The 14,026-nt window shown below is 34.4% G+C and overlaps 1 protein-coding gene across 1 annotated transcript in view; it reads left to right on the top strand.

The window, feature by feature from the left end:
* Positions 1–14,026, top strand: part of LOC124357857 — a 204,874-nt gene that overhangs the window by 159,343 nt on the left and 31,505 nt on the right. Inside the window, exons 2-3 of the mRNA XM_046809936.1 lie at positions 10,306–10,453; positions 12,452–12,519. Of these exons, the coding sequence (XP_046665892.1) occupies positions 10,306–10,453; positions 12,452–12,519 (216 nt within the window). The remainder of the gene's footprint in view (positions 1–10,305; positions 10,454–12,451; positions 12,520–14,026) is intronic.

The raw sequence follows: 14,026 nt of genomic DNA, 5'->3' as shown, positions 1-14,026 counted from the left end.
GAAAAGAGAATTATCCTTGGTTTATGTAACCCTACAACAATATTTTACGCTGCTTTTTAATTATAAGCAGTACTTATATAAATCTACACAGATTGCATTTCGGATGCCATTCCGTTACGAGCCCCTAAAACTTAATTTTTCCTACGACACTTTCACTACTGAAACAGTCATGCAACCCAAGAAAAGCAATCTTTATGATGGTTAGAAAAAGATTAGGAAGTATTTCTGTTATAGGAATCTTCTGATACTAATGTATCCGGTTCTATTCTATACCTATGGCAACTAAGGACATCAACCTTCGAGATTGTGACTATCACGAGACAGATTACAGTATTATATAGTGTGATTACAAATGGCTGCGAGAGCAATCAAATATTATAAACTCATTTGCATGGATGTGCTTCTATAGAAAACATATGACATTCCAAACTCCCGATATCCCGTTTGATTTAAGATATATACTTAAAACGCCATAAAATTGATCTTTTAATTTAACAATATAGAATAATGTAGGATATACAACATTGTTTTATCGTTAAATAGCCGCACATAAAAGTTAAGATTTAAGGCACCTAATGGAATTAGAGCACATTTTGTGTTTATATTTCAATACTCAATCCACTGAATGTTGCCATACAGTATTGCAAGAAGTCAATGCTAAAGAGTTGCTGTTGGGCGGGGATGGGCAGAGAGCTCGGAAAGGGAGGTCACGCACTTTTAATGGTGGCCTAAATGGTCACGTACACGCCACTAGTCTTTGATATTCCCGTTTTGTTTATTCATGTACCCGCTGTCAATGGTTTTACTGGGTAACTGAATACTACTGATATCGCCAGTTCGTGCCAGGCTCAGCTTTCTATTGGCGTTGTTACACAGGATGTGCTTGTACCGGATCCTTTTCTGGTCCTTCCTCCCGTGTACCGACGTTCTCAAAGTATGTACCTAGGCACGAATTACAATTACCTTGTTTAGTGGTAATAATTATTAAAGCAATATTCAAGAGTAATAGTGGTCTTTCATTGCATAAACCAATACAACGGAGGATCAAAGGACTTATCAGAACGTAACGAAAAGAGTAGCGCACATACAGATAGAAGGAAAGACCTCTCTTTTACTTTTTAAGCTTACAATCATTAGAGCTTTTTCTTGCCTCAATATGCCAAGTTTCAATCCTACAGGACCTTTTATCGTACAGATGTACAGACAGGCGGACTTCTCTATTACATTTTAAACCTTCAATCAATAGAGCTGTACCTTGGACCAAGATAAACCTATGTACAAAGTGGCAAGTCTCTAGTACATTATCTTTCAAGAGTTATCGCACAGATGTACAGACAGGCGGACTTCTCTATTACATTTTAAACCTTCAATCAATAGAGCTGTACCTTGGACCAAGATAAACCTATGTACAAAGTGGCAAGTCTCTAGTACATTATCTTTCAAGAGTTATCGCACAGATGTACAGACAGGCGGACTTCTCTATTACATTTTAAACCTTCAATCAATAGAGCTGTACCTTGGACCAAGATAAACCTATGTACAAAGTGGCAAGTCTCTAGTTCATTATCTTTCAAGAGTTATCGCACAGATGGACAGACAGGCGGACTTCTCTATTACATTTTAAACCTTCAATCAATAGAGCTGTACCTTGGACCAAGATAAACCTATGTACAAAGTGGCAAGTCTCTAGTACATTATCTTTCAAGAGTTTATCGCACAGATGGACAGACAGGCGGACTTCTCTATTACATTTTAAACCTACAGTCAATAGAGCTGTACCTTGGACCAAGATAAACCTACGTACAAAGTGGCAAGTCTCTAGTTCATTATCTTTCAAGAGTTATCGCACAGATGGACAGACTGGCGGACTTCTCTATTACATTTTAAACCTTCAGTCAATAGAGCTGTACCTTGGACCAAGATAAACCTATGTACAAAGTGGCAAGTCTCTAGTACATTATCTTTCAAGATTTATCGTACAGATGGACAGACAGGCGGACTTCTCTATTACATTTTAAACCTACAGTCAATAGAGCTGTACCTTGGACCAAGATAAACCTACGTACAAAGTGGCAAGTCTCTAGTTCATTATCTTTCAAGAGTTATCGCACAGATGGACAGACAGGCGGACTTCTCTATTACATTTTAAACCTTCAGTCAATAGAGCTGTACCTTGGACCAAGATAAACCTACGTACAAAGTGGCAAGTCTCTAGTTCATTATCTTTCAAGAGTTATCGCACAGATGGACAGACAGGCGGACTTCTCTATTACATTTTAAACCTACAATCAATAGAGCTGTACCTTGGACCAAGATAAACCTATGTACAAAGTGGCAAGTCTCTAGTACATTATCTTTCAAGAGTTATCGTACAGATGGACAGACAGACGGACTTCTCTATTACATTTTAAACCTACAATCAATAGAGCTGTACCGTGGACCAAGATAAACCTATGCACAAAGTGGCAAGTCTCTAGTACATTATCTTTCAAGAGTTATCGTACAGATGGACAGACAGACGGACTTCTCTATTACATTTTAAACCTACAATCAATAGAGCTGTACCTTGGACCAAGATAAACCTATGCACAAAGTGGCAAGTCTCTAGTACATTATCTTTCGAAGAGTTATCGCTGAAAAAGAAAGACAGTCTACCCTTTGATTCTTTGACTCCAAAATCAAGAGCGTTCTTCTTTGGATCAAGTGGAATCCATGTTCTGATTTTCAAATCTGCAGTACCTTTCTATTATGAGTTATTGAGCATAAGGTCGGGCAGATGAATTGACGTCACGATTTCAGGAATGCTATGCTGGGCGTTAAATAAAATTTGTACAAAACACTTACTCAAAGTATATACTTTGACCTGTTTGGTAATCAAGCAACTAAAACTTTTTAATTTTATCATACAGTAGGATCAATATTTAAAGATTCAATGAAAAGGGACTTCTTTCATTTAATCGGACTTGTATTATTGTTTAACAAATCCAAACAATCATAAAGGATTATTATGGTTCGAAAATAGAGACAACGTTTACAGTTCACTCTCAGTTTAAGTTCAACAAGGGTTAAAAGAAACGTACGACATAACTTTTCTTGCTCAGGAATTGGCAAGGGCCCAAATTCAACCTAAGCAGCAAAGTTACTTTTTAGGAACATTATCAAACGCGTTGTGTTTGGCTTCATCGATGATATAAGTCGCAAATGTAATTTACTTACTTTCATATTTTAGAAGCAAATAAATTAGACAAGACATCTGTTTAAAGGCATCTTATAATAGTAAGGCAGTTATTGTCCCAAACAAATTCGCTTGATTATTTCTATATATTATCTGAAAATGTTTGGAAATAATTATATCGAATTGTTACATATTATATATTTTTCCACCCAACCCTGACTGACCAGTGACCATTGAAATTGAACAATGTTGATGAAAACTTATTTCATTTGGAACTCTTAGTTCTGTACAGAAGCCACAAACGATCCTGTGATCTAACTCGCCGAGAAAGAACATTGCTTCAATCATCCTCTAACACCTTTTCATCAGGCAGTTTTTGACTCGGCACTTCCCCCTCGTTGTCTGTGACAATAACGATTTTCACTAACGATAATGACAAACAAATTACGGTTTTTACTTGCGGAAAAAGGAGAACAAAGATGAAGATGAAAAAAGAAACATTCATCAAACGAGACTCCCTCAGCACGTGTCCACCCCTCCGTTACCCCTCTCCTCCCCCTCCCGACCATGTAATCGCTTTGAGCAGCCTTTATTATCATTTGATGTTTATGGATGTTGTTACCAACCCTCTTTACAATATTGAGCTATCCCCTGTCCATTGTCTTGTTTTACAAAGTGATTCCCTGCCAGACTGACCGTCCCTATCGTCTTTCAGCTATGTCTTTGTAGTTTTAATAATTATCGTCGAGCTTTTAGAAAGAGGGGATGTTTGTGGCTGGGGTAGAATGATGTTAGTGAATGCCTACTTTAAGGTACTCAAGCGTTTCCACTAGCTTAGACACGCTTTAAACATAACATACCTATCTCCTAGAATACAAGCGCCTCCACAAACTTACTACCTTTTACAGCATTGAAAATATATGTCCTCCGTTACAAGCGCTTCCACTATCTAAACATGTTTTATAAAATGGTAGATATCAGTTCTCCATTACAAGCGTTTCCAGTAGCTAATCGTGCGTTAAACCATGGTAGATATATATTCTTACTTACAAGTGTTTCCACTCTATAACTACACTTTACAAAAGGTAAATATCTACCCTCTATTACAAGTTTTACGCTAGCTAAACTACGCTTTACAAATGATAGACATCTACCCTCCATTACAAGTGTTTACACTATGTAACTACACTTTACAAAGGGTAGACACCTCACCTCCATTACAAGTGTTTCCACTATATAACTACACTTAACAAAGGGTAGACACCTAACCTCCATTACAAGTGTTTCCACTAAGTAACTGCTCTCCATTACAAGAGTTTCGACTACCTAATACATTCAGCATGACAAATGTATGTTCTCCATTAAAAGCACTAGAATCAAGAATTTATTTTTAATTCCTGTAATCTTCTTATTTTTAAGTGCACGAATATATTTGCTGCTTCTTCTTGGCTCAATTAGCCAGAACAAAACAGTCTTCTTTGCAGATGTTTCTTCCACCTTACGCACAAGTTTCAATATATTGTAAATGTCGTTACTAGGTTTTCAGGTTCATGAAAATTTTACTAACACAATTACAATCTTGAGTTAGTTTCCCCTCGCTTTGGAGAGGAATTTTCAGTCAACAGGATGCTAAACAAAGCCAGTCATGCATATCCGCTAATATATCATGATTTTAATTATGCTCGGAATGTGTTGCCACATTATTAATCGGATACTTAAATGATTATTGTAATACCAACTGTAAAAGTGTCTTTGGTATTCTAAATTATATGAACAGTAAAAAGCAAGATGTAGCTGATTGAAATCTTACTTGTGATCCCCGTGTGTGCTTATTGTAGCTTCTTTGCACCAACTTTTCCAACTTCCAGTTTTCCTTTTCACTTTGTGATGCAAAATCATATTTTGGATCCACATACAATAACTTTGATGGATATAGAAATATTCAAGAGACTCTCTACACTACTGCAGTTACTAATCCAGGAGCCAGAAACCAATTTGCACCGTATAGAAGAAAGCCAAAAGCCAATCTACTTTACGTTAAATCTATGGATAAATTTCCCCAAGAATCGTCAGCTGAAATAGTTTTGGTGAGGATCGAATTGGAGGGTATATAAAGGGTTAAAAATACAAACAGTTATTTTTCTCCCCGCATATGAAGAAAACTTGCATATAGACATGTATAAGTGATTTATTTAGTTGGAAATCAAACGTCAAATGTTGTGAGAGAACTTAAATTCAAATAAAGTCTACTTGTCCGGAGCAGTCAAAAGTAAAATCATATCTTTAATCGCCAATAAAATTGCACAGTTGAAACTATTACAACAATCACCAATAAAGAGCAATCGAAAATTGAAACCAACAGAAATAAAACGAGAATCGGATTAATCGGGCAAAGTCGACGAGGTAAGGTTATCTCGTTACAAACTAACTAAGTGACTTAGCCCTCTTTCACTACGCTTTGTCGTTTTGCGGTGTATTACCCAACTCAAATATATCAGAACTGTTAGTCAGAAGAAGCAAAACAATCTTATTTTATTGTACATGATGTTATATTGCTTATACAAGGGTATTTAATTTCCGTCTCAAAAATGATATAGGATGAACCACTTCGAATGTCTTGTCTGTCCAGTTGGAGATTAGTTTTAAAATTAGTGTCCTACCTCGTAAACATCAAAAATCCCTTACTTATTAAAATATATGATATATTTATACGTTATATATTATCATAAAGAGTTGCCTAAACTATTGCGTGTCCATGTAAACGTACCCCGCTATCATGGTCATACCCAGCAACGGGCAGGGTATGACAAACCATTCTCCCTAAAACAAAAATTAATTACATAGTTATAAAGTGATTACACAAAATAAAATTAGGAAGATCAACATTGTAAATTTCATTACCACGCTGAAATGGTGTAGATCTAGAAGTATCTAACGCCTGGTTGAAGAATCTTACAACCGTAAGATCTTTGCTTGCCCTTCTAGTTTTAATTCTGGGTATGCCTACCTTCCTTGCACTCTCATAAAAAATAGGTAGCCACTTAACTTTACTCTTACATTATACTAGTTACATTATTATAATATATTATACTAGTCTCTTAACTCGCTCTAGTTACATTATACTTTGTCATGAACACTTCTAATGGGAATATCTCTCTCTGGATCTCATAAAAGATTGACAGTCTCATTGTTTTACTGACTACAGCGCGATCCAACGCCAGATCTAGGAACTATCACTAATGGAACGTAGTGCTTCACTAGCGAACTCTGTTGACTGATCGTGGCTATTAACCACAACAAGAGGTCTGGACATGGATTGTCTTTGCTCTGGATGATAAGGATTTTTATCTGCTCAGTGAATTGAGCACTTGCAGTTGAGTCGTTTTTCATTTAAATTGGTTGAGTTTTAGGAAGGTTATGATGAACGTTCAACTGTCTCTGATATTTTTCTCCACACCACGCGTTATATTTAGTCTGATGTGAGGTAGACACTAAATTTTCAAATAGCGAATTATAATAAAATTATGAATAGTCAAAGTGAAGGTTATTACTCTGTATTATATCTAAGAACTTATAAAAATTACATGGTTTTTCAACTTACATTGTAGGGAAAGTCTGTTGGCTCAGGTGATACAAAGATTCCAAAATTACTGTTACAAGCCACCTAATATGTTTTGTAATTTTAGTTAATAATAACATATGGGATTACTTTAATTACCATAAATTCACACATCGGACAACCGAACGGTTTATAAACAAGGGATACAAAAAAGGGATATAAAACATAGAATTTTACAAATTTATTGGTATAAACAATATGTTGATGGTATGGTTACATTTATTTACCGAAGGAATATAAATATAGATAACACCTAGATTTGTACATATCAAATACTAATACATAAACTGAGATAGCTCTCTTATCTCTTAATATCTCTCCCAATTCCTATGACGAGAAAAATGATATGGCTTGTACAAGAAAATAAAGTATTCTTATCCTCGTACTAGTTAATTATCCCACATTTTGTATCTTCTTTAAGGAGAGACCGTTCCCCTTTTAAGCATTATTCTGCTCGTCCTCATGGGCCACTTGTCTGTGCGATGATCTTATCAAACTAAATAAGGGGGAGTTAATACAGTACAAGGTCGATAGTACTGATAAGAATTGCTACTATCCGACTCTTAGGATGCTCGTTTAATTTCCGTTCTTATGCTTTTGTTGTGTGGAACCGTCAAGGAATTACGTTTCGCATTTGTATTTAGTCTTGAATTTGCAATATATCTCTTATACAAAAGAATACCAGTATCTAAAATACAAGATTAGACTTGTTTCTGACGTTACAATTGTGTTGTATAGAACCGTCAATACAAACAAATGCGTTTGTCATTTATATTAAGTCTTGAATTTGCAATACATCTCTTATAAAAGGAATACTAGGATCTAAAATACAAGCTTATACTTGATTCTGTTGTTACGATTGTGTTGTATAGAACCGTCAATACTTAAACAATTGCGTTTGTCATTTATATTAAGCCTTGAATTTGCAATATATCTCTTATACAAAAGAATACTAGTATTTAAAATACAAGATTAGACTTGTTTCTGACGTTACAATTGTGTTGTATAGAACCGTCAATAAAACAAATGCGTTTGTCATTTATATTAAGTCTTGAATTTGCAATACATCTCTTATAAAAGGAATACTAGGATCTAAAATACAAGCTTATACTTGATTCTGTTGTTACGATTGTGTTGTATAGAACCGTCAATACTTAAACAATTGCGTTTGTCATTTATATTAAGCCTTGAATTTGCAATACATCTCTTATAAAAGGAATACCACGATCTAAAATACAAGCTTATACTTGATTCTGTTGTTACGATTGTGTTGTATAGAACCGTCAATACTTAAACAATTGCGTTTGTCATTTATATTAAGCCTTGAATTTGCAATACATCTCTTATAAAAGGAATACCAGGATCTAAAATACAGGATTAGACTTTTTTGCACGATTACAGAAAATATAGTTATTTCTGGTCGATAGATTTGAGTATGTTACTTGTTAAATGAATTTACTCAAAACGAAACAGTGAACTGCCCTTGTCCGCTAAGCTAACAAAGTGTTTTAATTTAAAGTGTAAAAGAACCATTGTCTTTTCGGCCGTTAAAGTCAGCGAGAGATTGATTACACAACGCCCACAGACAGACAGACAGACACAAAGACACACACACACACACACACACACACACACACACACGAATTCTCTCAACAAGCCACCCACTCGGCTGATTACTTGTCTTGTTCTTTTTCTGCCCGAACACTTTCCTCCAGTGCAATCTGGGAATGTACTTTTGCAGTCGGGAGCGTGACATCTCGACTTGTTTCAAGTTGATTTTATCGGCAGCGCTAATGGCTGAGCGTTAGCGAAGCCTATGACTCGAGAGTCATGGAAAAATATGATTTCTGTATGTCACGTGATATATACGAACAGACCTATAGGATTTACATTTTTCATTAAGATTAATTTCTATATAGGCAACATTGAGTTCGATAATGATGTATGTCACTCCATGGACTTTGGATGTGCGTGGATATTTTTATCGGTCTTATGGGTAACAGAGATAGCAGCGATAAAATAATATTTTTTAACAAACTTAGGACAATCATATGAGATTTTAACAAGTAATAGATTACCACATGTAACCTAATTACCTAACACTTACAACATCATCTTTTGGTGACTTCATGTGCGACTTTTTATTGACAAGAGTAAGAAGAAAATATTTTACTTAATTAATAATATTATTTGAAGAGTGAAAAGTCGGTCACCCGATTTGATTTCAACGCATTCTAGCGATGTAGTACTGTAACTGAGTTCTATGATGATGCATGTACAACCATGTAATTTGGCTGAGGTCATTGAAGCCTATTTATTACTCAGTAGTTTGACACATTACTCTTCTGTGTGCTGGGAGGATATAAAAATTTCTATTCTGAATTGATTGTCTGTCCATCTCTCTTTAGGACATCTCGAGAATGTAATGAGCTATAGATTTGTAATTCTGCATGCAACTTGAGCGAAGCCTGTTACACAACAGGTGTTGTGTTACGCAACACGGTGTACCTTGTAGTAACATGAAACCGTTTTATAACCATAAATTAGTCAAATATTAATAGCTGACCTCTCCTACATGGTTCTCTTTCATCCGGATTGCCATTTAATCTGAACCTAATTTTCAGTGCTTATTATGATATTACTTTAAAGCGCGAAACATGCTTAATCTAGGTTGATTGGTTCATTTAACCTTTATTATAGCACTAAAATTACCAAACTAACTCAGATTTTACGTATGTGTTAGGTTAAGTCAGTGGGTTTAGGTTAGGTCACATCATTAAAATGTATATTAACAAATGAGAGTGACATCTATACGATATGTATAGATGATATACCTAGATTTTTAACTTGGTTAATTAGGTGTAACACTGGCAAAAAACAAGTTTGTAGAAATAAATTTGTAAACATCCGATGTTGCCATTATTGTTATCCGTTTTTGTTTATATTCTCGCCTTTCGACTTGAGGAAGATATCAGAGATGTTTTTCATTTGACTGATCGATCGAAAATTGTCAGCAAAATCTTGTCACCTTCTTTCAAGTACTTGGAAAATAGCTGAGTCTACAAGAAACTATAAAGAAATCTAGCATATAGCACTGACTTTAAACTTTGTTATTGACGGTGGATGATTTGAAAGAATAAAAGAATTACTTGCGTACATTCGCGATCATTATATGTTACGAGAAAGTACAAGACCTCGTTTAAGGATTAAAATCTCACCTTTTTATATGTGAAACCTCCTTGACACATTCCAGAAAAAACGTAAAAACTAAAAAGTGCGGCAACAGCATGCAAATGAATTTTTACTGGGGAGAGTGGACCAAAGCGATGTCACTGCACAGTAGCTAAGAGCACAAACAACACGTTACACTCGCACCAGAGAAGGTGGGACACTGCCCGAATTATCATTTGAAATCCTGTTAGTTCTTCAGACGTCGAAATGCAATAAGTAGACAAAGGAGAATTGTTCCGTGACCTCACGCAGCACCTGCTGATCGTCTCTTCTGTTCCAGCTGAGACCGGTTGCCGGTTTCCAACTCGCTGGACGGGCACGTGGTTCCAGTCCGGGGTGCGCCAGCCAATCACAATCCAGGACTCTCGCCTCAGCACGAAAGGCCGCTGTCTCGCTTCGGAGGGTGACAAGTTTCTGCTCGTGGACGAGTGAGTATTTATGGCTGTTAGTCATCATGTTTATGTATTTATACGGCTTACAGCATTTTACAATATGATAGTTATAATGTAATGGTTCTGGAACAGTAAGCGTAAAAAATACAATATGAAAACATGCCCATTAATGTACTAGAAAATAGCATATAAAACATCTAAAAAATAAAGTTCTTGTTGTTATTATTGATGCTGTCATACTATATTGTTGCCGGAATAACACAAAATTTGTTTAAATGAAATATATAATCAAGTTATTTCAGTAATATTTTTAAGAAACTATCACCTAAAAACTATGATGCTTATAAAAAATAAGGGAGTAAAAGTTTTTAAGATGTAACACTTTTTTTGTAACACTTGCGGCACTTTTTTTGTATAACCCATAAAAATATCGAAACATATAAAAACCTTTTTGTTCTGTGTAAAAAATTAAGAGCGTAACATTGTTTGAGGTTTAACATTATGGAACCTTTTTACGAATAACTCATAAAAATATCGAAATATATAAAAACTTTTTTGTTCTGTGTAAAAAATTAAGAGCGTAACATTGTTTGAGGTTTAACGTTATGGAACCTTTTTATGAATAACTCATAAAAATATCGAAACATATAAAAACCTTTTTGTTCTGTGTAAAAAATTAAGAGCGTAACATTGTTTGAGGTTTAACATTATGGAACCTTTTTACGAATAACTCATAAAAATATCGAAATATATAAAAACTTTTTTGTTCTGTGTAAAAAATTAAGAGCGTAACATTGTTTGAGGTTTAACATTATGGAACCTTTTTACGAATAACTCATAAAAATATCGAAACATATAAAAAACCTTTTTGTTCTGTGTAAAAAATTAAGAGCGTAACATTGTTTGAGGTTTAACGTTATGGAACCTTTTTACGAATAACTCATAAAAATATCGAAATATATAAAAAACTTTTTGTTCTGTGTAAAAAATTAAGAGCGTAACATTGTTTGAGGTTTAACGTTATGGAACCTTTTTACGAATAACTCATAAAAATATCGAAATATATAAAAACCTTTTTGTTCTGTGTAAAAAATTAAGAGCGTAACATTGTTTGAGGTTTAACATTATGGAACCTTTTTACGAATAACTCATAAAAATATCGAAATATATATTAAATGCGCTTAAAAATCGTAAATTATAAGGGCTTTACAGTTTTTGAGGTTTAACATTATCACCTTTTTTCTGAAACCATAAAAATGTCGAAGTATGTACAAAAATGTTCAACGCGCGTAAAGTATATTTTTGGAACAAAACCATCTATTATCTAGGACCAATAAATTATAAGGACTTATAATATATATATATATATATATATATATATATATATATATATATATATATAGTATTTGTGGCGTAACATTGTTCTCATTGGGCAAAAATCAAGATGGCAGCCGGATTTTAAGATGAAGATATGGTATTTCTTAACAAACCCTGTTACTTTAAATATAATACATAAAGTTAATCGCTTCCTAAAACTGTTCATATGATCTAGTTGCTGGACACCGTGTAACTGAGTTAGCACAGAACTACGACCATTTATCAGCCGTTGTTGAACATTGTGACTGTTTGATTTATACGGTTTTACGACACATAAACCTTAACTACAGCGGGCGACAAGAGTACGGGACGGGAAAGGATGCACTTTATTGTTGTCACTTGATTGTATCATGGACGCTACATTTAATGTCAGTGATAACGTTTATGTCGCTCCTTTATGTGTCTACTTTTACTAGTTTGGTTTGTTGGCCAATTTCGACTCAAAGTGCTTTCAAAATGAACAATGGTTCGTAAATCCTTTTGAAGTTTTCCGAGCTTTAATTGCACGATGATTGTTCCACAACGCTCGTTGACTTAGATGGCGATGCAGATAGCCATTAATCTTTATGGCGGATCTGAATGCAATAAACTGAATGAGGGTCTTTGTTCGTTCAGACTCGCTTACGTTTTTGTTCTAATTGCAAATTGTTGTTCCAGCAAAGGAATTTGCTACAGGTGCGTCGTCATCCACGAGAAACACGTCAATGTTCTTCAGTATAAAGAAAGTGAGTATAAAGTTAATATTTGTGCATATGTAACTAGTTTGTATTTTGAACCATAAAATATAATAAAAACAATATCTCTGTGTATACAAATAAAATGACGTTTGTTGATGTCACTAAAACTCGAGAACGGCTGGACCGATTTGGCTAATTTTGATTTTGAAATATTTCTATAAGTCCAAGGAAGGTGAGAAACACCTGTTGACTCAAACAGCTGTTGACACTTTGAGCCGAAGTGTACCAAAGTGGCAAAAACATTTGTTTACATTTAAATTTTAGGAAATACTAAATAATTATACAGCGCTTGATCGGTAGTGTTATGCAGTTTGCAAAGACAAAGTTACTATCTAAGTTTTATTTTATAATGCACCAGTGACGAATAAGTCATCTAATACATTGAAAATAGTATTTAAAAGGTGTTCTAAAACCCACCTTGATAAAGAAATCTGTGAATGTTTTGCACATAAGGTTATCAAAACTGGTTGTCTCTCTTAACAATTTTACTGTTGGTAAAGGATTAGAGAAGGCATGGCACACTCTTCCCCTTATATCAGAAGCAGAATACAAGCGATGGAAGTAGATGCATTCTGACTAAAGTAGTCTTTTAAAGCTTACGTATGCCTATATTTTTTTAATCGGGGTAAAAATCAATTTTACTTATAGCACTAGAAACAATACAGACCGGAAATAAACGCTTTTAAATCTAAGTTGGATTCCAAAACACATATTTATTGTTTATTATTGTTTTATTTATGACTTATCACCAAAATAGGTAGTCGAATTCAACTACAATGTAATGAATCCTAATTACGTTACTACTTATTTGCATAACCACGCAAGTGAATGAACTAAGGAAGCGCCTTCAGGAATTCCGCCTGCAACTCTAATGCTGCGTGCATATTGCATACTCCTCATTCCTCCTGATACAGATTGCAGTACTGAAAGTAACTATAACGTTTTAAAAGCCCGATAGATCGATTCATTTACAGCATTTTCGCCTCAAATATTACAACAATTTGCTGATTCTCATTTGTTACTTATTTTTGCATAAAAATTCTTCTACGATTGTTTGTTCCTAAAGAGACTAGCAACATTATAGGTAATAAAAGTCAGGAAATTTATGTTTGAAATTACTACGAATTTACAAAGGTATTTTAAACTATTCATATTTCATATACCGTAACTATAAGGATCGCTTTAGATCATTTCCCCTTTAGAAATGTCGTATTACAAATTATTTTTTGTTAAAAAACAAAAACTTCACATAAAACATATATTTATTCATGTACAAATTATTAATCAAATTGGATAACACCTATTTTTTAAATGTGGTGTACATTATACGTAAATTAATATAGATTTAAATTACGTTTTAAATACAGACTTAAAAATATGAATAAGGTTACAAAACTATTTTTTGCTTTAAGTTTGTAAACCTTTCGTGAACTGGTTTCTGCTCTCTTCTTCTGGTTCCAAATTAGTTTAAGCAAGCACAAAAGTAAAAACATTA

This window comes from Homalodisca vitripennis, chromosome 1 (assembly GCF_021130785.1).
Source record: "Homalodisca vitripennis isolate AUS2020 chromosome 1, UT_GWSS_2.1, whole genome shotgun sequence".
Lineage (NCBI taxonomy): Eukaryota > Metazoa > Arthropoda > Insecta > Hemiptera > Cicadellidae > Homalodisca > Homalodisca vitripennis.
The sequence above is the reverse complement of the archived record's forward strand: the minus strand, read 5'-3'. Positions and strand labels throughout refer to the sequence as shown.